The sequence below is a fragment of the Triturus cristatus genome, chromosome 3_1, assembly GCF_964204655.1.
Source record: "Triturus cristatus chromosome 3_1, aTriCri1.1, whole genome shotgun sequence".
NCBI classification, from domain to species: domain Eukaryota; kingdom Metazoa; phylum Chordata; class Amphibia; order Caudata; family Salamandridae; genus Triturus; species Triturus cristatus.
Window position 1 is genome coordinate 15,143,942 of NC_140583.1, and position 24,624 is coordinate 15,168,565.

Below are 24,624 nucleotides of genomic sequence, written 5' to 3' on the forward strand. Positions count from 1 at the left end.
ATTCTCTGAAAGCCTTAATAGTGAACCGTTGAGACCTTCGGTGGAGAGAGGGAGATTCAAGAGAAAGCCACCCGCAAGAAAGTGTGGTGGATCAGGAAAGTCACAAAGAGGAGTGAAAGATGACACGAGGAACGTCCCGTGGTAGAAGACCTCCAGCGCTTTAAGTAAGATTCCAACGGTGGAGGTCTCCTGAAGCTCTGAGTTACCTCCAACAGGGAGAGGATAGGCCGCTTACCTGCAGATTGGAGCTTACACCTCCAAACCAGAGTGAGTTGAAGTCAGAGGGACAGAGTGGTGATGGGGACTTCGGAAGGACTCAAGGTGGAAGAGGAGCCAGGGATTTCAGCGGAGGAAGCCAAGGTATCTGTGGCTAGAAAGGAACCACAAGAATCAGATCTCCCTTCTCCCTCTGGAACCTGAGGAGAACCCTCTGTATCAATGGAAGGGGAGGAAAAGCGTAGAGAAGGCGATGCGACCACTTCTGCACCCGCGTGTCCACGCCGCAGGCTGCATCCCCATGTAAACAGCAGCAGAATGTGCAACGCTGAGCATTGTTCTTTGGCGTAAACAAATCCAGATAATGTTTTCTGAACCATTTGCATATCCTCTGAAACATCACTGTGGATAAAGTGAGTTCCTCCGAAGATGGGAGTTTCCTGCGGAGGGTGTCAGCTATCACTATGTCCATTCCTTGATGTGGACAGCTGACATGTTTGACAAGTTCTCGAGACAGCCACCAGCTGTCTGTCTTCACTAACACATTCTTCCCCAGCAGAAGATACTGAGAAAACCTCAAGGCTCGGAAGATTGTGATACGCTCCATCAAATGTAATGCCTTGTGACTTTCTAGAAATGATCGTTTGAACTGACAGGTCCTGCCCAGCAGTGGTGCACCCCAGGCACCTCGTCATACTCCTCGTAATCCTCGCCCTCCTCAGCGTAGTACGCCATCCTGAGAACTGGAGGGGTGGAAAAGGCTCAGGGGAGAGTATTCTGAAGGGTAAATAGACTCACAGGGCAAGGAGCCAAGCCAGTCTTTTTATTCCAAATACTGCAGGTAAATATAGCAGCGAACGACTTTTCAATATATATATAGGGGCAGATTTACAAGCCCCCTTGCGCTGCCACTACGTCACTTTTTGTGACGCACTGGCAGCGCATTTCTCTGCCCCATATTTACAAGGACAGGAAAAGCCACCCTGCGTGGCTTTTCCTGTCCTTGTAAATATGGCCCCTTTACACGCAGCACTTTGCCTGAAAGGGGCGTTCCATTGGTGTTGCTGTGGGTGTTCACACGCAACCCCCAAGGAACCAGACATATTTCCAGATTTACGAGAAATCGTAAACCTGGAAATGCATCAGTTTGCTACGCCACTCTAGGGGTGGTGTAGCCAGGTGCAATGAGGAGAATGTTTTCATTTCTCCTCGTTTTTTCCTCTTTCAATGCGTGCTGCATTCTACAGCACACATTGAAAGAGGAAATGCCTGTAGTGATAGTTTTTGTGCAGGAAGGTTCCCCTTCCTGCACAAAAACAATCTCCTCGTGGCGCAGGCATCCTTGCACCATGGTGCCTGAGCCGGCGCATGGCAGCTATATGTGCGCCAGCGCAGGGGAAGCACAGAGATGCGACATATCATTGTAAATATGTCGCATTCCTGTGCTCTGAAAGTGCCGCAGCGTGGCGCAGTCAAAGGGCTTTTGGTGCCGCGCTGCGGCACTTTCTTGTAGATCTGCCCATAGTGTGGAGGAGCCACCTCAAACTCTCCTTGGGCAAAGGCCTTCACAGTTTGTGCACCCGTTGGGTGTTCAGAGAGACATTGAGGCCCTGGCTCGAACGCATGCAGCGCGAGGAGATAATTACTCCAATCGGCAACTTGCGCATGCGCGAGGCCGATAAACAATACAGGAGGACTTCCCTTGGCTCACGTCTCCCTGATCCCACTCTACTGCTGCCCAGGCAATCCAGAGGCTATTCCCAGGAGCACAAGCGCTCATTCGGCATAAACAAATAAATACAATTGAATAACACACGCAACAAGTCAATAATCACAAATATAGAATGTGGTGGATATATCAATGAAATGTGTACTTAGCTCAGCGGCTGCAGCAGCAAAGAAAGAGGAAGGAATAAGGTTCTGTGGACATTTATACTCAGGCATGACTCCTGTGATTGTTGGAGAGAAGGAACTACTCAGGCTTGACCCCTGTGATTGGTGGAGAGAACGAGCTACTCAGGCATGACCCCTGTGATTGGTGGAGAGGAGGAGCTACTCAGGCTTGACCCCTGTGATAGGTGGAGAGAAGAAGCTACTCAGGCATGACCCCTGTGATTGGTGGAGAGGAGGAGCTACTCAGGCTTGACCCCTGTGATTGGTGGAGGGAAAGAGCTACTGAGGCATGATCCTGTGATTGGTGGAGAGAAGGAGGTACTCAGGCTTGACCCCTGTGATAGGTGGAGAGAAGAAGCTACTCAAGCTTGACCCCTGTGATTGGTGGAGAGAAGATACTCAGGCTTGACCCTGTGATTGGTGGAGAGAAGGAGCTACTCAGGCTTGACCCCTGTGATTGGTAGAGAGAAGGAGCTACTCATGCTTGACCCCTGTGATTGGTGGAGAGAATGAGCTACTCAGGCATGACCCCTGTGATTGGTGGAGAGGAGGAGATACTCAGGCTTGACCCCTGTGATTGGTGGTGAGAAGGACCTACTCAGGCATGACCCCTGTGATTGGTGGAGAGAAGAAGCTACTCAGGCTTGACCCCTGTGATTGGTGGAGAGAAGGAGCTACTTAGGCTTGACCCTGTGATTGGTGGAGAGAAGGAGCTACTGAGGCTTGACCCCTGTGATTGGTGGAGAGAAGGAGCTACTCAGGCATGACCCCTGTGATTGGTGGAGAGGAGGAGCTACTCAGGCTAGACCCCTGTGATTGGTGGAGAGAAGGAGCTACTCAGGCTTGACTCCTGTGATTGGTGGAGAGAAGGAGCTAGTCAGGCTTGACCCCAGTGATTGGTGGAGAGAAGGAGCTACTCAGGCTTGACCCCTGTGATTGGTGGAGAGATAGAGCTACTGAGGCATGATCCCGTGATTGGTGGGGAGAAGGAGCTTTTCAGGCTTGACCCCTGTGATTAGTGGAGAGAAGGAGCTACTCAGGCTTGACCCATGTGATTGGTGGAGAGAAGGAGCTACCTAGGCTTGACCCATGTGATTGGTGGAGAGAAGGAGCTACCTAGGCTTGACCCCTGTGATTGGTGGAGAGAAGGAACTGTGAGGGATATGTTTTAGAGAAGAAAAGTACTTGGGGAAAGTACCTTGACAGAACAATGCTAAATATGGATCCCGCATATTTGACAGATCTCTCAATTACTAAAGCGCCATTAAAGAAAAAGATAAAGACACGCGCCAGGAAAGTCTCACCAGAGGAGCGGAGGAGCTTGAGGCATCACTTGAAGCCATCCTCTGCAACCGTACCTGAGAGCAGCTGTTGGAAAACACGCTTTTAAGAATATTCTAGCAGTTAGGCTTTTAACAACGCCTATAAGGGAATACAGGGCACACCGGAAGAACTGGGCACAGTGGCATGAGCAATGCAGGCTGCGTCAATACCGCTCCAAATCGGTTGCCCACATTGCATGCTGTTGTGTAAGCCCGATACAACAGAGGCGAAGGTACCTAAAGCCAATCTTTGTGTAGTATGGGACAAGAACATGCACGGAGGCTCTATCGCTCATCTATATCACAGTGGTTCCAAAGCACGGGACAGGAACATGCACGGAGGCTCTGTCACTCCTCCGTACCACAGTAGTTCCGAAGCACGGGACAACAACATGCACGGAGGCTCTGTCGCTCCTCCGTACCACAGTGGTTCCGAAGCACAGGACAAGAACATGCACGGAGGCTCTGTCGCTCGTCCCTACCACAGTGGTTCCAAAGCACGGGACAAGAACATGCACGGAGGCTCTATCGCTCATCTATATCACAGTGGTTCCGAAGCACGGGACAAGAACATGCACGGAGGCTCTTTCGCTCCTCCGTACCACAGTGGTTCCGAAGCACGGGACAAGAACATGCACAGAGGCTCTGTCACTCGTCTCTACCACAGTGGTTCCGAAGCACGGAACAAGAACATGCACTTAGGCTCTGTCGCTCCTCCGTACCACAGTGGTTCCAAAGCACGGGACAAGAACATGCACGGAGACTCTGTCGCTCGTCTCCACCACAGTGGTTCCGAAGCACGGGGCAAGAACATGCACGGAGGCTGTCACTCATCTATATCACAGTGGTTCCAAAGCACAGGACAAGAACATGCACGGAGGCTCTGTCGCTCCTCTGTACCACAGTGGTTCCAAAGCATAGGACAAGAACATGCACGGAGGCTCTGTCGCTCCTCCGTACCACAGTGGTTCCAAAGCACGGGACAAGAACATGCATGGAGACTCTGTCGCTCGTCTGTACCACAGTGGTTCCAAAGCACAGGACAAGAACATGCATGGAGGCTGTCACTCATCTATATCACAGTGGTTCCAAAGCACAGGACAAGAACATGCGCGGAGGCTCGGTCGCTCGTCTGTACCACAGTGGTTCCAAAGCACGGGACAAGAACATGCACGGAGGCTCTGTCTCTCCTCCGTACCACAGTGGTTCCAAAGCATGGGACAAAAGCATGCACGTTGGCTCTGTCGCTCGTCCGTACCACAGTGGTTCCAAAGCACGGGACAAGAGCATGTACTGAGGCTCTGTCGCTTGTCCGTACCACAGTGGTTCCAAAGCACGGGACAAGAGCATGCACGGAGGCTCAGTCGCTCGTCCGTACCACAGTGGTTCCAAAGCACGGGACAAGAACATGCAGGGAGGCTCTGTCGCTCATCTATACCACAGTGGTTCCAAAGCATGGGGCAAGAACATCCACGGAGGTTCTGTGGCTCGTCGATACCACAGTGGTTTCAAAGCACGGGACAAGTACATGCACGGAGGCTCTGTCGCTCGCCACCACAGTGACTCCGAAGCACGGGACAAGAACATGCACGGAGGTTCTGTCGCTCGTCCATACCACAGTGGTTCCGACGCACGGGACAAGAACATGCACGTAGGCTCTGTCGCTCGTCCGTACCACAGTGGTCCCAAAGCACAGGACAAGAACATGCACGGAGGCTCTATCGCTCATCTATATCACAGTGGTTCCGAAGCACGGGACAAGAACATGCACGGAGGCTCTGTCGCCCCTCCGTACCACAGTGGTTCCGACGCACGGGACAAGAACATGCACTGAGGCTCTGTCGCTCGTCCGTACCACAGTGGTCCCGAAGCACGGGATAAGAACATGCACTGAGGCTCTGTCGCTCCTCCGTACCACAGTGGTTCCAAAGCACGGGACAAGAACATGCATGGAGGCTCTATCGCTCATCTATATCACAGTGGTTCCGAAGCACGGGACAAGAACATGCACTTAGGCTCTGTCGCTCCTCCGTACCACAGTGGTTCCAAAGCACGGGAAAGGACATGCACGGAGACTCTGTCGCTCGTCTCCACCACAGTGGTTCCGAAGCACGGGACAAGAACATGCACTGAGGCTCTGTCGCTCGTCTGTACCACAGTGGTTCCAAAGCACAGGACAAGAACAAGCCCGGAGGCTCTATCACTCATCTATATCACAGTGGTTCCAAAGCACGGGACAATAACATGCACGGAAGCTCTGTCGCTCCTCCGTACCACAGTGGTTCCAAAGCACGGGACAAGAACATGCACGGAGGCTCTGTCGCTCCTCTGTACCACAGTGGTTCCAAAGCATAGGACAAGAACATGCACGGAGGCTCTGTCGCTCGTCTGTACCACAGTGGTTCCAAAGCACAGGACAAGAACATGCACGGAGGCTGTCACTCATCTATATCACAGTGGTTCCAAAGCACAGGACAAGAACATGCACGGAGGCTCGGTCGCTCGTCTGTACCACAGTGGTTCCAAAGCACGGGACAAGAACGTGCACTGAGGCTCGGTCGCTCCTCCATACCACAGTGGTTCCAAAGCACGGGACAAGAACATGCACGGAGACTCTGTCGCTCATCTGTACCACAGTGGTTCCAAAGCATGGGACAAGAACAAGCACGGAGGCTCTGTCGCTCCTCCGTACCACAGTGGTTCCAAAGCATGGGACAAAAGCATGCACGTTGGCTCTGTCGCTCGTCCGTACCACAGTGGTTCCAAAGCACGGGACAAGAGCCTGCACTGAGGCTCTGTCGCTTGTCCGTACCACAGTGGTTCCAAAGCACGGGACAAGAGCATGCACGGAGGCTGAGTCACTCGTCCGTACCACAGTGGTTCCAAAGCACGGGACAAGAACATGCACGGAGACTCTGTCGCTCGTCTGTACCACAGTGGTTCCAAAGCACGGGATAAGAGCATGCACGGAGGCTCAGTCGCTCGTCCGTACCACAGTGGTTCCAAAGCACAGAACAAGAACATGCACGGAGGCTCTGTCGCTCATCTATACCACAGTGGTTCCAAAGCATGGGGCAAGAACATGCATGGAGGATCTGTCACTCGTCCGTACCACAGTGGTTCCGACACACGGGACAAGAACATGCACGTAGGCTCTGTCGCTCGTCCGTACCACAGTGGTCCCAAAGCACGGGACAAGAACATGCACGGAGGCTCTATCTCTCATCTATATCACAGTGGTTCCGAAGCACGGGACAAGAACATGCACGGAGGCTCTGTCGCTCCTCCGTACCACAGTGGTTCTGACGCACGGGACAAGAACATGCACGTAGGCTCTGTCGCTCGTCCGTACCACAGTGGTCCCAAAGCACGGGACAAGAACATGCACTGAGGCTCTGTCGCTCCTCCGTACCACAGTGGTTCCAAAGCACGTGTCAAGAACATGCATGGAGGCTCTATCACTCATCTATATCACAGTGGTTCCGAGGCACAGGACAAGAACATGCACGGAGGCTCTTTTGCTCCTCCGTACCACAGTGGTTCCGAAGCACGGGACAAGAACATGCACAGAGGCTCTGTCACTCGTCTATACCACAGTGGTTCCGAAGCACGGGACAAGAACATGCACTTAGGCTCTGTCGCTCCTCCGTACCACAGTGGTTCCAAAGCACGGGACAAGAACATGCACGGAGACTCTGTCACTCGTCTCCACCACAGTGGTTCCGAAGCACGGGACAAGAACATGCACTGAGGCTCTGTCGCTCGTCTGTACCACAGTGGTTCCAAAGCACAGGACAAGAACAAGCACGGAGGCTCTATCACTCATCTATATCACAGTGGTTCCAAAGCACGGGACAATAACATGCACGGAGGCTCTGTCGCTCCTCCGTACCACAGTGGTTCCAAAGCACGGGACAAGAACATGCACGGAGGCTCTGTCGCTCCTCTGTACCACAGTGGTTCCAAAGCATAGGACAAGAACATGCACGGAGGCTCTGTCGCTCCTCCGTACCACAGTGGTTCCAAAGCACGGGACAAGAACATGCATGGAGACTCTGTCGCTCGTCTGTACCACAGTGGTTCCAAAGCACAGGACAAGAACATGCACGGAGGCTGTCACTCATCTATATCACAGTGGTTCCAAAGCACAGGACAAGAACATGCACGGAGGCTCGGTCGCTCGTCTGTACCACAGTGGTTCCAAAGCATGGGACAAGAACGTGCACTGAGGCTCTGTCGCTCCTCCATACCACAGTGGTTCCAAAGCACGGGACAAGAACATGCACGGAGACTCTGTCGCTCATCTGTACCACAGTGGTTCCAAAGCATGGGACAAGAACATGCACGGAGGCTCTGTCGCTCCTCCGTACCACAGTGGTTCCAAAGCATGGGACAAAAGCATGCACGTTGGCTCTGTCGCTCGTCCGTACCACAGTGGTTCCAAAGCACGGGACAAGAGCCTGCACTGAGGCTCTGTCGCTTGTCCGTACCACAGTGGTTCCAAAGCACGGGACAAGAGCATGCACGGAGGCTCAGTCGCTCGTCCGTACCACAGTGGTTCCAAAGCACGGGACAAGAACATGCACAGAGACTCTGTCGCTCGTCTGTACCACAGTGGTTCCAAAGCACGGGATAAGAGCATGCACGGAGGCTCAGTCGCTCGTCCGTACCACAGTGGTTCCAAAGCACGGAACAAGAACATGCACGGAGGCTCTGTCGCTCATCTATACCACAGTGGTTCTAAAGCATGGGGCAAGAACATGCACGGAGGTTCTGTGGCTCGTCGATACCACAGTGGTTCCAAAGCACGGGACAAGTACATGCACGGAGGCTCTGTCGCTCGCCACCACAGTGACTCCGAAGCACGGGACAAGGACATGCACGGAGGCTCTGTCGCTCGTCCGTACCACAGTGGTTCCGACACACGGGACAAGAACATGCACGTAGGCTCTGTCGCTCGTCCGTACCACAGTGGTCCCAAAGCACGGGACAAGAACATGCACGGAGGCTCTATCGCTCATCTATATCACAGTGGTTCCGAAGCACGGGACAAGAACATGCACGGAGGCTCTGTCGCTCCTCCGTACCACAGTGGTTCTGACGCACGGGACAAGAACATGCACGTAGGCTCTGTCGCTCGTCCGTACCACAGTGGTCCCAAAGCACGGGACAAGAACATGCACTGAGGCTCTGTCGCTCCTCCGTACCACAGTGGTTCCAAAGCACGGGACAAGAACATGCACGGAGGCTCTATCACTCATCTATATCACAGTGGTTCCGAAGCACGGGACAAGAACATGCACGGAGGCTCTTTCGCTCCTCTGTACCACAGTGGTTCCGAAGCACGGGACAAGAACATGCACAGAGGCTCTGTCACTCGTCTCTACCACAGTGGTTCCGAAGCACGGGACAAGAACATGCACTTAGGCTCTGTCGCTCCTCCGTACCACAGTGGTTCCAAAGCACGGGACAAGAACATGCACGGAGACTCTGTCGCTCATCTGTACCACAGTAGTTTCAAAGTATGGGACAAGAACATGCACGGAGGCTCTGTCGCTCCTCCGTACCACAGTGGTTCCAAAGCACGGGACAAGAACATGCACGGAGGCTCTGTCGCTCCTCTGTACCACAGTGGTTCCAAAGCATAGGACAAGAACATGCACGGAGGCTCTGTCGCTCCTCCGTACCACAGTGGTTCCAAAGCACGGGACAAGAACATGCATGGAGACTCTGTCGCTCGTCTGTACCACAGTGGTTCCAAAGCACAGGACAAGAACATGCACGGAGGCTGTCACTCATCTATATCACAGTGGTTCCAAAGCACAGGACAAGAACATGCACGGAGGCTCGGTCGCTCGTCTGTACCACAGTGGTTCCAAAGCATGGGACAAGAACGTGCACTGAGGCTCTGTCGCTCCTCCATACCACAGTGGTTCCAAAGCACGGGACAAGAACATGCACGGAGACTCTGTCGCTCATCTGTACCACAGTGGTTCCAAAGCATGGGACAAGAACATGCACTGAGGCTCTGTCGCTCCTCCGTACCACAGTGGTTCCAAAGCATGGGACAAAAGCATGCACGTTGGCTCTGTCGCTCGTCCGTACCACAGTGGTTCCAAAGCACGGGACAAGAGCCTGCACTGAGGCTCTGTCGCTTGTCCGTACCACAGTGGTTCCAAAGCACGGGACAAGAGCATGCACGGAGGCTCAGTCGCTCGTCCGTACCACAGTGGTTCCAAAGCACGGGACAAGAACATGCACAGAGACTCTGTCGCTCGTCTGTACCACAGTGGTTCCAAAGCACGGGATAAGAGCATGCACGGAGGCTCAGTCGCTCGTCCGTACCACAGTGGTTCCAAAGCACGGAACAAGAACATGCACGGAGGCTCTGTCGCTCATCTATACCACAGTGGTTCTAAAGCATGGGGCAAGAACATGCACGGAGGTTCTGTGGCTCGTCGATACCACAGTGGTTCCAAAGCACGGGACAAGTACATGCACGGAGGCTCTGTCGCTCGCCACCACAGTGACTCCGAAGCACGGGACAAGGACATGCACGGAGGCTCTGTCGCTCGTCCGTACCACAGTGGTTCCGACACACGGGACAAGAACATGCACGTAGGCTCTGTCGCTCGTCCGTACCACAGTGGTCCCAAAGCACGGGACAAGAACATGCACGGAGGCTCTATCGCTCATCTATATCACAGTGGTTCCGAAGCACGGGACAAGAACATGCACGGAGGCTCTGTCGCTCCTCCGTACCACAGTGGTTCTGACGCACGGGACAAGAACATGCACGTAGGCTCTGTCGCTCGTCCGTACCACAGTGGTCCCAAAGCACGGGACAAGAACATGCACTGAGGCTCTGTCGCTCCTCCGTACCACAGTGGTTCCAAAGCACGGGACAAGAACATGCACGGAGGCTCTATCACTCATCTATATCACAGTGGTTCCGAAGCACGGGACAAGAACATGCACGGAGGCTCTTTCGCTCCTCTGTACCACAGTGGTTCCGAAGCACGGGACAAGAACATGCACAGAGGCTCTGTCACTCGTCTCTACCACAGTGGTTCCGAAGCACGGGACAAGAACATGCACTTAGGCTCTGTCGCTCCTCCGTACCACAGTGGTTCCAAAGCACGGGACAAGAACATGCACGGAGACTCTGTCGCTCATCTGTACCACAGTAGTTTCAAAGTATGGGACAAGAACATGCACGGAGGCTCTGTCGCTCCTCCGTACCACAGTGGTTCCAAAGCACGGGACAAGAACATGCACGGAGGCTCTGTCGCTCCTCTGTACCACAGTGGTTCCAAAGCATAGGACAAGAACATGCACGGAGGCTCTGTCGCTCCTCCGTACCACAGTGGTTCCAAAGCACGGGACAAGAACATGCATGGAGACTCTGTCGCTCGTCTGTACCACAGTGGTTCCAAAGCACAGGACAAGAACATGCACGGAGGCTGTCACTCATCTATATCACAGTGGTTCCAAAGCACAGGACAAGAACATGCACGGAGGCTCGGTCGCTCGTCTGTACCACAGTGGTTCCAAAGCATGGGACAAGAACGTGCACTGAGGCTCTGTCGCTCCTCCATACCACAGTGGTTCCAAAGCACGGGACAAGAACATGCACGGAGACTCTGTCGCTCATCTGTACCACAGTGGTTCCAAAGCATGGGACAAGAACATGCACGGAGGCTCTGTCGCTCCTCCGTACCACAGTGGTTCCAAAGCATGGGACAAAAGCATGCACGTTGGCTCTGTCGCTCGTCCGTACCACAGTGGTTCCAAAGCACGGGACAAGAGCCTGCACTGAGGCTCTGTCGCTTGTCCGTACCACAGTGGTTCCAAAGCACGGGACAAGAGCATGCACGGAGGCTCAGTCGCTCGTCCGTACCACAGTGGTTCCAAAGCACGGGACAAGAACATGCACAGAGACTCTGTCGCTCGTCTGTACCACAGTGGTTCCAAAGCACGGGATAAGAGCATGCACGGAGGCTCAGTCGCTCGTCCGTACCACAGTGGTTCCAAAGCACGGAACAAGAACATGCACGGAGGCTCTGTCGCTCATCTATACCACAGTGGTTCTAAAGCATGGGGCAAGAACATGCACGGAGGTTCTGTGGCTCGTCGATACCACAGTGGTTCCAAAGCACGGGACAAGTACATGCACGGAGGCTCTGTCGCTCGCCACCACAGTGACTCCGAAGCACGGGACAAGGACATGCACGGAGGCTCTGTCGCTCGTCCGTACCACAGTGGTTCCGACACACGGGACAAGAACATGCACGTAGGCTCTGTCGCTCGTCCGTACCACAGTGGTCCCAAAGCACGGGACAAGAACATGCACGGAGGCTCTATCGCTCATCTATATCACAGTGGTTCCGAAGCACGGGACAAGAACATGCACGGAGGCTCTGTCGCTCCTCCGTACCACAGTGGTTCTGACGCACGGGACAAGAACATGCACGTAGACTCTGTCGCTCGTCCGTACCACAGTGGTCCCAAAGCACGGGACAAGAACATGCACTGAGGCTCTGTCGCTCCTCCGTACCACAGTGGTTCCAAAGCACGGGACAAGAACATGCACGGAGGCTCTATCACTCATCTATATCACAGTGGTTCCGAAGCACGGGACAAGAACATGCACGGAGGCTCTTTCGCTCCTCTGTACCACAGTGGTTCCGAAGCACGGGACAAGAACATGCACAGAGGCTCTGTCACTCGTCTCTACCACAGTGGTTCCGAAGCACGGGACAAGAACATGCACTTAGGCTCTGTCGCTCCTCCGTACCACAGTGGTTCCAAAGCACGGGACAAGAACATGCACGGAGACTGTCGCTCGTCTATATCACCGTGGTTCCAAAGCACAAGACAAGAACATGCACGGAGGCTCGGTCGCTCGTCTGTACCACAGTGGTTCCAAAGCACGGGACAAGAACGTGCACTGAGGCTCTGTCGCTCCTCCATACCACAGTGGTTCCGAAGCACGGGACAAGAACATGCACGGAGACTCTGTCTCTCATCTGTACCACAGTGGTCCCAAAGCACGGGACAAGAACATGCACGGAGGCTCTGTCGCTCCTCCGTACCACAGTGGTTCCAAAGCACGGGACATGAGCATGCACTGAGGCTCTGTCGCTTGTCCGTACCACAGTGGTTCCAAAGCACGGGACAAGAACATGCACGGAGACTCTGTCGCTCATCTCTACCACAGTGGTTCCAAAGCACGGGACAAGAACATGCACGGAGGCTCTGCCGCTCGTCCGTACCACAGTGGTTCCAAAACATGGGACAAGAACATGCACGGAGACTCTGTCGCTCGTCTGTACCACAGTGGTTCCAAAGCACGGGACAAGAACATGCACGGAGGCTCTGCCGCTCGTCCGTACCACAGTGGTTCCAAAGCACGGGACAAGAACATGCATGGAGGCTCTGTCGCTCGTCTGTACCACAGTGGTTCCAAAGCACGGGATAAGAGCATGCACGGAGGCTCAGTCGCTCGTCCGTACCTCAGTGGTTCCAAAGCATGGGACAAGAACATGCACGGAGGCTCTGTCGCTCATCTATACCACAGTGGTTCCAAAGCATCTGGCAAGAACATGCACGGAGGTTCTGTGGCTCATCGATACCACAGTGGTTCCAAAGCACGGGACAAGTACATGCACGGAGGCTCTGTCGCTCGCCACCACAGTGACTCTGAAGCACGGGACAAGAACATGCACGGAGGCTCTGTCGCTCGCCACCACAGTGGTTCCAAAGCATGGGACAAGAACATGCACGGAGGCTCTGCCGCTCGTCCATACCACAGTGGTTCGAAAGCACGGGACAAGAACATGCACGGAGACTCTGTCGCTCGTCTGTACCACAGTGGTTCCAAAGCACGGGACAAGAACATGCACGGAGGCTCTGCCGCTCGTCCGTACCACAGTGGTTCCAAAGCCCGGGACAAGAACATGCACGGAGGCTCCGTGGCTCATCTATACCACAGTGATTCCAAAGCACGGGACAAGAACATGCACGGAGGCTCTGCCGCTCGTCCGTACCACAGTGGTTCCAAAGCACGGGACAAGAACATGCATGGAGGCTCTGTCGCTCGTCTGTACCATAGTGGTTCCAAAGCACGGGATAAGAGCATGCACGGAGGCTCAGTCGCTCGTCCGTACCACAGTGGGTCCAAAGCACGGGACAAGAACATGCACGGAGGCTCTGTCGCTCATCTATACCACAGTGGTTCCAAAGCACGGGACAAGAACATGCACGGAGGCTCTGCCGCTCGTCCGTACCACAGTGGTTCCAAAGCACGGGACAAGAACATGCATGGAGGCTCTGTCGCTCGTCTGTACCATAGTGGTTCCAAAGCACGGGATAAGAGCATGCACGGAGGCTCAGTCGCTCGTCCGTACCACAGTGGGTCCAAAGCACGGGACAAGAACATGCACGGAGTCTCTGTCGCTCATCTATACCACAGTGGTTCCAAAGCACGGGACAAGTACATGCACGGAGGCTCTGTCGCTCGCCACCACAGTGACTCCGAAGCACGGGACAAGAACATGCACTGAGGCTCTGTCGCTCGCCACCACAGTGGTTCCAAAGCACGGGACAAGAACATGCACGGAGGCTCTGCCGCTCGTCCGTACCACAGTGGTTCCAAAGGAACTAGCATCGTTTGGCAAATTCTTCTCGGAAACCGACTTCTACGAGAGGTCCCGCCTGGCAGCGGCGACTGTGGTTGAGCACGGTGGTTACCAGAAAGTAGCTCATGTATTGTCATCCGTCCTTGAACAGTTGTCACCTGCTAAAACCTAGGAACAATAAGGCAGGCGTTAGGCGAATGCAGTCAATCTTGCTAGGCCCAACTTGAACCGTATCCTCGGACGCAGTCGACCCGGATGAACCTATTTGTTCCCTTATCCTGCCACAGTTGAAATTTGCAGCCCAGAGCTGGCTTTTGGAAAAAAGGCTGCAGTATTCTTATACACATCTAGCATTTAAATATTTTGAGGTTGTTTTTTACTTTCATTAATTGAAATGCATGTTATTTATTTGTAACTTCACCGATTGCACGCTGGCAGTCTGGCCCAGCTATGATCGTAGAAGCAGGTGAAGCGCTGCGCTAGTTCACTGCACTTTAAATATAGTACGATACGAGGTCCCTCGCTTTCATGTTGTATATATGGACTGCATGCAGGCGAGATGCTGCGCATCGGTACCGAGCAGCATATGTACAGCTCGGTTCCGCTGCCCATCTGCACAGATTTTAATCCTAATCCAGTTAGGCGTACCTGACTCATAAATTAGTCAGATATTCTCCTACCAGAATGTTAAGATCAAGCCATCTCGCATATTTATGCACTCCCCGTATCAAACTGGCGCGGATGGGAGGGAAGTCATTCTCTCACCTTGCCCCACGATACTGGAATCTCCTCCCGCTACAACTACGTCAGTGCACCAACTTTCTAGTCTTCAGGAAACTGCTGAAAACAGAGCTTTTTTAATTTTACTCGCTTGGTGGTCAATGGCTGTCTCAGCGCAGAGATACCCCGTATGGGGTGATTCAGGCGCTATATAAAACCCAAAAATAAATAAATAAATAAATATGTCGCTCTTGTTTTATCTCGCATAGCATTTGACTGCATTGTATAACGAGACGCGCATCTGTACAGATGTTAGGTTTGATCTATTTGTGTCCGTATAATCTTTGTTTTATACTAGGAATTTTTAATGGACTTAATTGTGTAAATAAACATTATGTTCAGATCTCTGTGAGGGCTCATGGGTTATGTAGTTTAAAGTTTGATTGGCTGTGTTTTCTTGAGTAAAAAAAGAGAAGCATAATCCGGAGCCTCTGTTCCTGACATAGAATGCTGTGGAAGGGATGAGAGCAAGGCATGCCGGGGAATGGGTGAGGGCAAGGGATGCTGGGAAACTGGTGGGAGCAAGGGATGCTGGGGAAGGGGTGAGGGCAAGGGATGCTGGGAAACTGGTGGGAGCAAGGGATGCTGTGGAAGGGATGAGAGCAAGGGATGCTGGGGGATGGGTGAGGGCAAGGGATGCTGGGAAACTAGTGGGAGCAAGGGATGCTGGGGAATGGGTGAGGGCAAGGGATGCTGGGAAACTGGTGGGAGCAAGGGATGCTGGGGAATGGGTGAGGGCAAGGGATGCTGGGAAACTGGTGGGAGCAAGGGATGCTGGGAAACTGGTGGGAGCAAGGGATGCTGCGGAAGGGGTGAGGGCAAGGGATGCTGGGAAACTGGTGGGAGCAAGGGATGCTGGGGAATGGGTGAGGGCAAGGGATGCTGGGTAACTGGTGGGAGCAAGGGATGCTGTGGAAGGGATGAGAGCAAGGGATGCTGGGGGATGGGTGAGGGCAAGGAATGCTGGGAAACTAGTGGGAGCAAGGGATGCTGGGGAATGGGTGAGGGCAAGGGATGCTGGGAAACTGGTGGGATCAAGGGATGCTGGGAAACTGGTGGGAGCAAGGGATGCTGGGGAAGGGGTGAGGGCAAGGGATGCTGGGAAACTGGTGGGAGCAAGGGATGCTGGGAAACTGGTGGGAGCAAGGGATGCTGGGGAACTGGTGGGAGCAAGGGATGCTGGGGAAGGGGTGAGGGCAAGGGATGCTGGGAAACTGGTGGGAGCAAGGGATGCTGGGAAACTGGTGGGAGCAAGGGATGCTGGGGAAGGGGTGAGGGCAAGGGATGCTGGGGAATGGGTGAGGGCAGGGGATGCTGGGAAACTGGTGAGAGCAAGGGATTCTGGGTAACTGGTGGGAGCAAGGGATGCTGGGGAAGGGGTGAGGGCAAGGGATGCTGGGAAACTGGTGGGAGCAAGGCATGCTTGGGAAGGGGTGAGGGCAAGGGATGCTGGGGAATGGGTGAGGGCAAGGGATGCTGGGAAACTGGTGGGAGCAAGGGATGCTGGGGAAGGGGTAAGGGCAAGGGATGCTGGGGAATGGGTGAGGGCAAGGGATGCTGGGAAACTGGTGGGAGCAAGGGATGCTGGGTAACTGGTGGGAGCAAGGGATGCTGGGGAAGGGGTGAGGGCAAGGGATGCTGGGAAACTGGTGGGAGCAAGGGATGCTGGGAAACTGGTAAGAGCAAGGGATGCTGGGAAACTGGTGGGAGCAAGGGATGCTGGGGAAGGGGTGAGAGCAAGAGATGCTGGGGAAGGGATGAGGGTATGGCACGTTGGGAAAGGGGTAACAACAAGTTATGCAGTGAATTATAGTTGTGAAAAATGAGGGTGACAGTAACTTATTTCTTTTCTCAATGCTTTCACAGAGCCCAGCAATGTGGGAGAAGTTGACATCCGCTCTGCCTTCAGACGCACGTGAGTTTCCCAGGACCGTCCCCTTGCAGTATAGGGCATGACACACAACATTTTTGACATCATTTGGTACACTGTGGGCACCGAGTCAGAGGGCACTACATGGACCTGGGTGTACCTATCAGCTTATCCACCCGTACATGGGTGTGGGTGTTATCATATTTAAAGGAGAGTACATGGGGTCTGCGTGTGCATACCATGTCTGAGGCTATACAAGGGTCTAGCCATTGGAACATGGTCAAGTGTGTTAGATCTGTCTGCATGTATATGCCAGGACAGAGGGCAGTAGATAAACATGTGTGCCCGTACCAGGTTATCTTCTTGTACATGGGTGTGGGTGCGTTCATACCAAGGGGACTACAGGAGTCTGCGTGTTCATACCAGGTCAGACAGGAACAAGGGTTAGCCTTGGCATGTGGTCGAGGATATTAGATCTGTCTCAGTGTATACGCCAGTTCAAAGGACATTACATGAACCTAGGTCAGTATATATATCTATATACACCAAGTGAGAGGGCATCACATATGTCTGTGTGGTGACGTTTTGTCATACGGAATACTTGGGTCTACAAGTAGTTGCATAAGTCTGGATGTACATACCAGGCCACGGGAAAGTATAGTGCTCTGGGTATTGGCATGTGGTCCAGGGCATTGCATCTGCCTGCATGTATGTACGTGGGAGCTGATTCACCAAAATACCAGGGGTAGCGAAAGTGGCATCACATACCCTCTGGCCTTAATTGCATCACAGGAAGGGACATCATGTGACCCCTGACCCTGATGTGTTCCAGGAAGATATGTCACATGACCCTAACATCACAACAATTGAGGATTTGCTATGCAAAGTATCACAAAGTAACACAAAGTTGCACTGTGCATTATTTTGTGCCTAGGGGGCGTTCCATGGATGGTGATTGGTGGTTCCCATGCAAACATCCATGATTTTGACACAAATCCCTATCTACAAACATTGGTAGACAGGAATAAAAAATTAGCTAGCATTCGCGCCAAGAATTTTCAGTTTTATTAAGGACACTGAGGCGAGGATTATGCTTCTCTTTCATTTACTGCAAACCAACAGCAGCCAATGAGAATCACGATAACATTATAACATAACATTCCCAGAATGCTTATAGTAAGAAAATAACAACCATAAAGACTAGCTCTATATAACAGTCAGTCAAACCGGAACACTTCCTCTTTCTTTGCCCAATGAGCAGAGTCCAAGTCCATCAGCATAAGTCCGATAACCACAGGGAAACATCCAAACCGCTCCAAAAGGCTGGAACCCCAGGAAACGTAGAGCTGGCAAGTGAAAAAACATGGAACGCACTCTCCAGAGGATCACCATCTGGTCTAATCTCCTTTCTGGTCAGCGCCTGAAACAGAAATATCATACTCGTAATAATTGTCATCGACTGATAAATCAGGGTGGGTAACATGAAATCATGAATCATCACCACTATTCAGTTGTCCCTGGGCGGGATAATCCTCGCCTCCGTGTCCTTAATAGAATTGAAAATTCTTGGCGCGAATGCTAGCTAATTTTTCATTCTATTACAGGACCGGAGGCTTCAGATTATGCTAGTTTAATGCTTATGTAGTACCACAGAGGCAACATCGCCTACAGGTTTATAGTAAAACTGCTTGAAAGTAGAGCTGGAAGACGAGTCGGCCGCTTTCATGATATCTTGTATACTGGTACCCAGCATGAAGGACTTGGAGGCCATAGCACCTCTCACTGAATGTGCCCAAACACATTAACATCAATGCCTGCTTCCGACATAACAAATCTCAGCCATCTGGCAATAGTAGCGGAAGTCACCGGTTTAAACGGTTTCTGTAAGGCAATAAGCAACCTGGAACAACCAGAAGGGCGAAGTGATCGTGTACAATCCTCATATACCTTCAGACATTTGACCACACAAAGTTTTTCATTCAAAGGAAAAACATTGTAATCTATAGACCTGGAAAAAGTTTTTGTGCGAGCAGTGATAACAGATGACACTCCTTCAGGAGAGAAAATCCTACCCGCCAAATCAAGCACTTTAACATCTGACACCCTGCGGCATGAGGATAAACACAACAACATGGCAAGCTTAGCTGACAATTGCTTACGAGATAATAAAGCAAGGGAGGCGGAGCGGGCAGTCGCACGCCATCTCTAGGAGAACTGGGAACCACGGCTGCGACTTCCAAATTGGAGTATTCAGCACAATCTCCGCTTGCTGCCAAGAAACTTGATTCGCCACCCTGGGAATCAGAAGAAAGGGGGGAAACGCGTATTGAAGGTTCAGGGACCAATCCTGAGTGAATGCATCCGTTGCTTTCGCCAGGGGATCCGTCCTCCAGCTGAAGAACGCTTTGAGCTGACAGTTCGGTCTGGAGGCGAAAAGATCCATGTGGAAGGGGCCCCACAGCGCTTGGATCTGATGGAACAGGGATGGATGGAGTTTCCAATCGCTGTAATCCTTCAAGTGGCGTGATTGCCAATCCGCCACCGCATTGTCTCGCCCCGGAAGGTACTCTGCAATGACCGATATCTGATGCGCTAGGCAATAATGCCAAAAGTTGATATAGCGTACAGCTGAAATGTTGTCCATTCTCAACAGAATACAGCAAGAAACCCTCCTGGGGGAGAGGGTGCGAATCGCAAACGAGCCCGCAAGGAGTTCGAGACAATTGATAGGAAGCTCCAACTCTTGGCGAGACCATCTGCCCCCCGTCGTGACTTCTCCGCAGTGGGCTCCCCAGCCCTACCTGCTGGCATCCGATTCTATGATCACCTCAGGTGAGATCCGAAGATCGCCCAACCGTTCCATGCCTCCACATGGGTCAACCACCATTGGATTTCTACTCGGGCTTCCTCCGAGAGCGGGACAAGGTCTGAGTAGGAGAGGCCCTTCATGAGGTGTCTGATCTTCAAGCGCTGTAAAGCGCGATAGTGTAGAGGGCCCAGGAAGATCGCCTGTATGGATGATGCTAGCAGGCCCACCAGACGAGCGATCTCCCTCAGAGACATTACCTGCCGGTCCAAAACCTTTCTCAATTCTTTCTTCAGGTCCCTGATTTTGTGTTTGGGCAGAAGCAACTGCACCGACTGCGTATTGACCACCAATCCCAGCAACTCCAGGGATTGCGTCGGAGTGAGAACCGACTTCTCCCTGTTCACTACAAAGCCCAGACTCTCTAATAGTGACATCGCCAGCTGCAGGTGAAGAGATGCTATGTGCTCTGAGGGAGCCATAATCAGAATATCGTCGAGATAGATTATAAGACGTATGCCCTGCTCCCTGAGATGCGCTACCACTGGCTTCAGGAGTTTGGTAAAACACCACGGAGCCGAGGAAAGACCAAAAGGTAGGACCAAATATTCCAGGCGCCTGCTGCGCCACTGAAACTGTAGAAATCTGCGATGGGGGGGGAAATGGGCACTGTAAGGTATGCGTCTTTGAGATCGAGGCAGACTAGCCAGTCCCTCCGTCTCCAGAGATCTGCCAGAAGATGGATACCGTACATCTTGAAATGTTGATAAAGGACAGAGTAATTGAACCCCTTCAGGTTGAGAACCAGTCTGAACCCCCCCACCCCTCTTCTGTACGAGGAACACGGTGCTGCAGAAGCCTACGGGACCGTCATCCTCGCAATAGGTCACCGCGTGCTTGCGCAGCAGCTCGTCTAATTCTAGATCTATAAAATGCACGTCTTGTTGGGAAAAAAATAGGGGTTTTGGAGTCGACTCCTGAAAAGGAGTTTGATAAAAATCTATGTGAAAACCTTGCACTGTTTGAAGAACCCAAGCGTCCTGAGTAAGGGCCTGCCAATTGTGAAGAAAATGGCGGATCCGACCCCCCAGAGGATAAACAGACAAAGACACTGGGCTTACCTGCTGTAATTTGAGGACGGGAGTTTCCTCTGTCTCGTAGGGTAGAAGGTGCCACCTCTGGTTGAATCCTGAAAGTCTCCGCTGCCTCGGCCATAACCACCTCTCGTGGGACCCTGATGGTACTGCCGGCCTGACGAGCGTACCCTGCCTCGCCCGCCCCTTCCAAAAAGGCCAGTGGTGAACACCCTTTTGATATTTGACAGGGCCTTGTCTAGACTCGTGAATGTCCCTACGTATTTGGAGACGTCTTTCACAAAACGATCCCTGAAGAGTAAACCGTCCGCCAGGGGGCCTGGTTCAGCTCCAGCCAATTCCGTCAGGTTAGTATCCATGCGCATAAGGAGGGATTTCCTGCGCTCGGCTGAAATGGCGCAATTTTCATTGCCTAGGAAACAGATAGCACATTGGGTCCAGCCTGCCAAAATGTCAGGGTCAATCAATGTTCAGACTCTTTGGCTTTCAGAGCCATCTCCAAAATTTTAGATAACGGGCCAATAGTGTCTAGTAACTTATCTTGGCATCCGCGCCAAGCACGGTCGATGCCCTTCTTAGGATCCTTCTGAAACTTTTTTAAGAACGCTAACATGTTAGGGTCTATGACCGGGGTCTCTGCGACCTTGTCCGGAACATCTGGACGGGGGCATTCTGACCTTAGGCGGTTCCTAACATCCCTGTCGAAACTACGACGTAAATTCTGGTGGATGTAGTCCGCCACCTCCGGCGGAGGCGCCCAATCCAAAGACCTAGAATGCACTATATCCTCCGGATTGAAGTCAAAGGGTGTAGAAGGCTGATAGACTGGGGGCGATTAAGAGCGCACCCCTGACTTTTTAGATTTTTTCTTTTTGGGCGACATAGTGTGACTGGTGGAATCCCTGTCCGTGTCGGTATCAGTATCCGTGACCACCCTGGACGGTGCAGGCAAAGGATTAGGGGCCCCTGAATATGGGTGGTCCCTGGAAGAGTGGTGATCGTTTGGGCATGAGGCCAATTGGAAGATTTAGATTTAGATTTTGATTCACCCCTGAAGAAGTAGACGCCTGTACGGTATCTCGTTGCAACAGTCCATGCCGTTTGGCAAAATGTTCCAGTTGCGCTGTAATAGGCTTTAATGCCGCAGACAATGCTTTATTTACGGTCTTAGGGACCGCCACCTCCACTGCCTTAGTGATGGAGTCTTGAACAGAGGCGTCTAACGCCTGTGCAAGGTTGTCCTCGAGGGGGGCATGCTCCTCCTCATAGTACCCATACTCGTCCTCCTTAAAGTAGGCCCAGTCTTCCATGACCACCAAGGAGAAGGCGGCACGTCAAGACTCAAAAATATATATATATGTAGGTATATATATATGTATCCCAAGGGGATCAGTCAAGGGGGAGCCACCCTAGTACAACAACACTTTGAAAAGATAAGGAAAAGTATGCTCCTCAGCAAAGCTGTATTCAATAACCCAAAGGGCACAGAGAGCCTTAAGAATCCTACCAGTCTGCACACAGCTGGGGGCCTGCCACTATTATACAGCCTGGGACGGCGTCAATTGAAGGGCACTTTCTGGACAACCTGCAGCTCCAACGCGCGAGGTAGAATCGCGTGGAGCGAGGAGGAAATCGAAAGACGGCGTCGTGTAGCTCAAAAATAGCCCAAAAGGAGCCCAATTGGGCTACGCGACGCGAGGCTCACACACAACGCGGGCTCGAATAAGGGAGAGCACTGCCCGCCGCTGGTAGACGCGGCAAAGATGGGGCACAGAAGGAGGCACGATCGGAAGGTGAGGAGCGCTTAATAAGCAGAACCGCCACCTTCCGATCGGCCTTTGAAGCGTATGCGCGCAGTGCGTTAGGCGGCAGAGAGCGCGAGACACAGAAAGCGCCAGCAGTAAGGCGCGCGAAATGCAACTCAATAACAATTGTAAATACACTGTAAAATACACTTAAACCACACAATAAAGGCTGCAATAATGTACTGAAACACCAAGCAAGAGAGAAGGCAAGATAGGAAATCGAGCACTGTCTGTCCCTGTGTTTTTAAATCACTTGTAACTCGTTTTTATTGCGTTTGTATTGGTACTCGTTTTTGCCCCACACCTGATCTTAGAGGTGTGCTGAGAACCCCCAGCGCCTAGCAGCACCCAGAAGTCTACTCTTACCTGTCCTGCTGTGCCGGTCCTGCTCTCGGCTGAGAGCACCGGGCGCCGGTTTTTGGCGGCCATCTTGGGTTGGGCTGGGTTGGGGACGCCATTGAGAGCACTATAAAAGGTGCCTGGTGCAGGTAATCGCCTATTCTGACACTGCACGCTCCTTTTTCCCTCCTGAGGCGGAAGCCGGGAGGTCTCCTGTCTGTCCCTGTGTTTTTAAATCACTTGTAACTCGTTTTTATTGCATTTGTATTGGTACTCGTTTTTGCCCCACACCTGATCTTAGAGGTGTGCTGAGACCCCCCAGCGCCTAGCAGCACCCAGAAGTGTACTCTTACCTGTCCTGCTGTGCCGGTCCTGCTCTCGGCTGAGAGCACCGGGCGCCGGTTTTTGGCGGCCATCTTCGGTTGGGCTGGGTTGGGGACGCCATTGAGAGCACTATAAAAACGGGCAGGGATGACTCCGCGCAGCGGACGCGATCAGCGGGCGCGCCGGATCTGCGCCGGAATCGTGCCAGAGTCCTGCCCGTCTGCGCCCGTCCGCGATACGGCAGCGGACGGCGCGGCGGCAGGCTCTGGCCATAGGCTTTCCTACTCTGCAGCGGATCTACTCTCACTTAACCTTAATACCGCTACCTGTCGGTATGTCTTTCCCGGCCGATTCAAAGGTAAATGCTGCTGTCCAGGGTGTGGATGGTATCCCAACATATATCGGGCTTCTGAGGGTTCCCGTCCGCTCCCTCCCAAACAGTTTAAGTGCTTATTGCTCAACACCCGTTCTTTACATAGGCACGCTTTGGACATCTTTGAGTTACTTACCTCGGAGAACCCACTCTGTCTCTTGCTCACAGAAACATGGCTCTGTGAGTCGTCTAATCCTGACATCGCGGCAGCCTTTCCGCCAGAGTATATTGTTTACAGACAGGATAGGACAGTGGGTAAAGGTGGTGGGGTTGCACTTGCAGTTCTTAGATCTTTTGCCTGCACAATTATCCCATCTCAGCCTATTTCTGGCTGCGAATCCCTCGCCTTTTCCATTGCACTCTCCCCGCATCAATCTTTTTCTGGGCTTTTGGTCTACCGACCTCCGGGTCTGCGGGGTTCCTTCTTTGACGACCTTCAATCTGTTATTACTGCTCTTTGCTTGAAGGTGGAAAACTGCATAATGTTAGGGGACTTTAACATCCATATGGACGTTGAGTTGGACAGTGAAGCGGTCAAAATCAAGGACATCACTGTTCCTCTTGGTCTAACTCCTTACATCTCAAGTGCGACTCATGATAAGGGCCACACGCTTGACCAAGTGTTCTCCACCTTTCCCCTTATTATGTCCCGTCCCACCCCTGTTCTCTGGTCCGACCATTCTTTGATTAGTTTTTTAATTCAGGGCAGAAGTAAAACATCTTATACTAACCCAGACCACCCTAGGCACCCCAGACGACCTTTGCATAAAATCACCCTTGAGAATCTTGCTCTAGCGCTTCACGAATATCCCTGTATCCTATCCGGCCATCTGGAGAGGGACCTTGAAACTTTCCAGGAATGGTTAGTTGGAAGGCTTGATGATCTTGCTCCTCTTTCTACCCCCTTTTCATCTGTCAAGCGCAGTTCGGCTCCTTGGTTCTCTAAGTCACTTGCTCTGGCACGGCGTAACTGTAAGTTAGCCGAAAGACTCTGGCGGAAGCAATATGACCAAGAAGCTAAGTCTGCCTATAAACTTTCTATTAAATCTTACCACTCTGACATTCTTGAGGCCAAAAAGAACTATTTTGCAAATAGAATTGAGTCTGCTTCAAATTCCAGTAAAGAAATTTTTACCATTGTTAAAGAGTTTATCTCTCCTAA

The 24,624-nt window shown here is 52.5% G+C and overlaps 1 protein-coding gene across 1 annotated transcript in view; it reads left to right on the forward strand.

Moving 5' to 3' along the window:
- The window catches only part of MYBPC3 (myosin binding protein C3), a 423,360-nt gene that overhangs the window by 79,810 nt on the left and 318,926 nt on the right, over positions 1 to 24,624 (forward strand). The window contains exon 7 of the mRNA XM_085646556.1: positions 16,718 to 16,766. Coding sequence (XP_085502682.1) covers positions 16,718 to 16,766 — 49 coding nt within the window. The remainder of the gene's footprint in view (positions 1 to 16,717; positions 16,767 to 24,624) is intronic.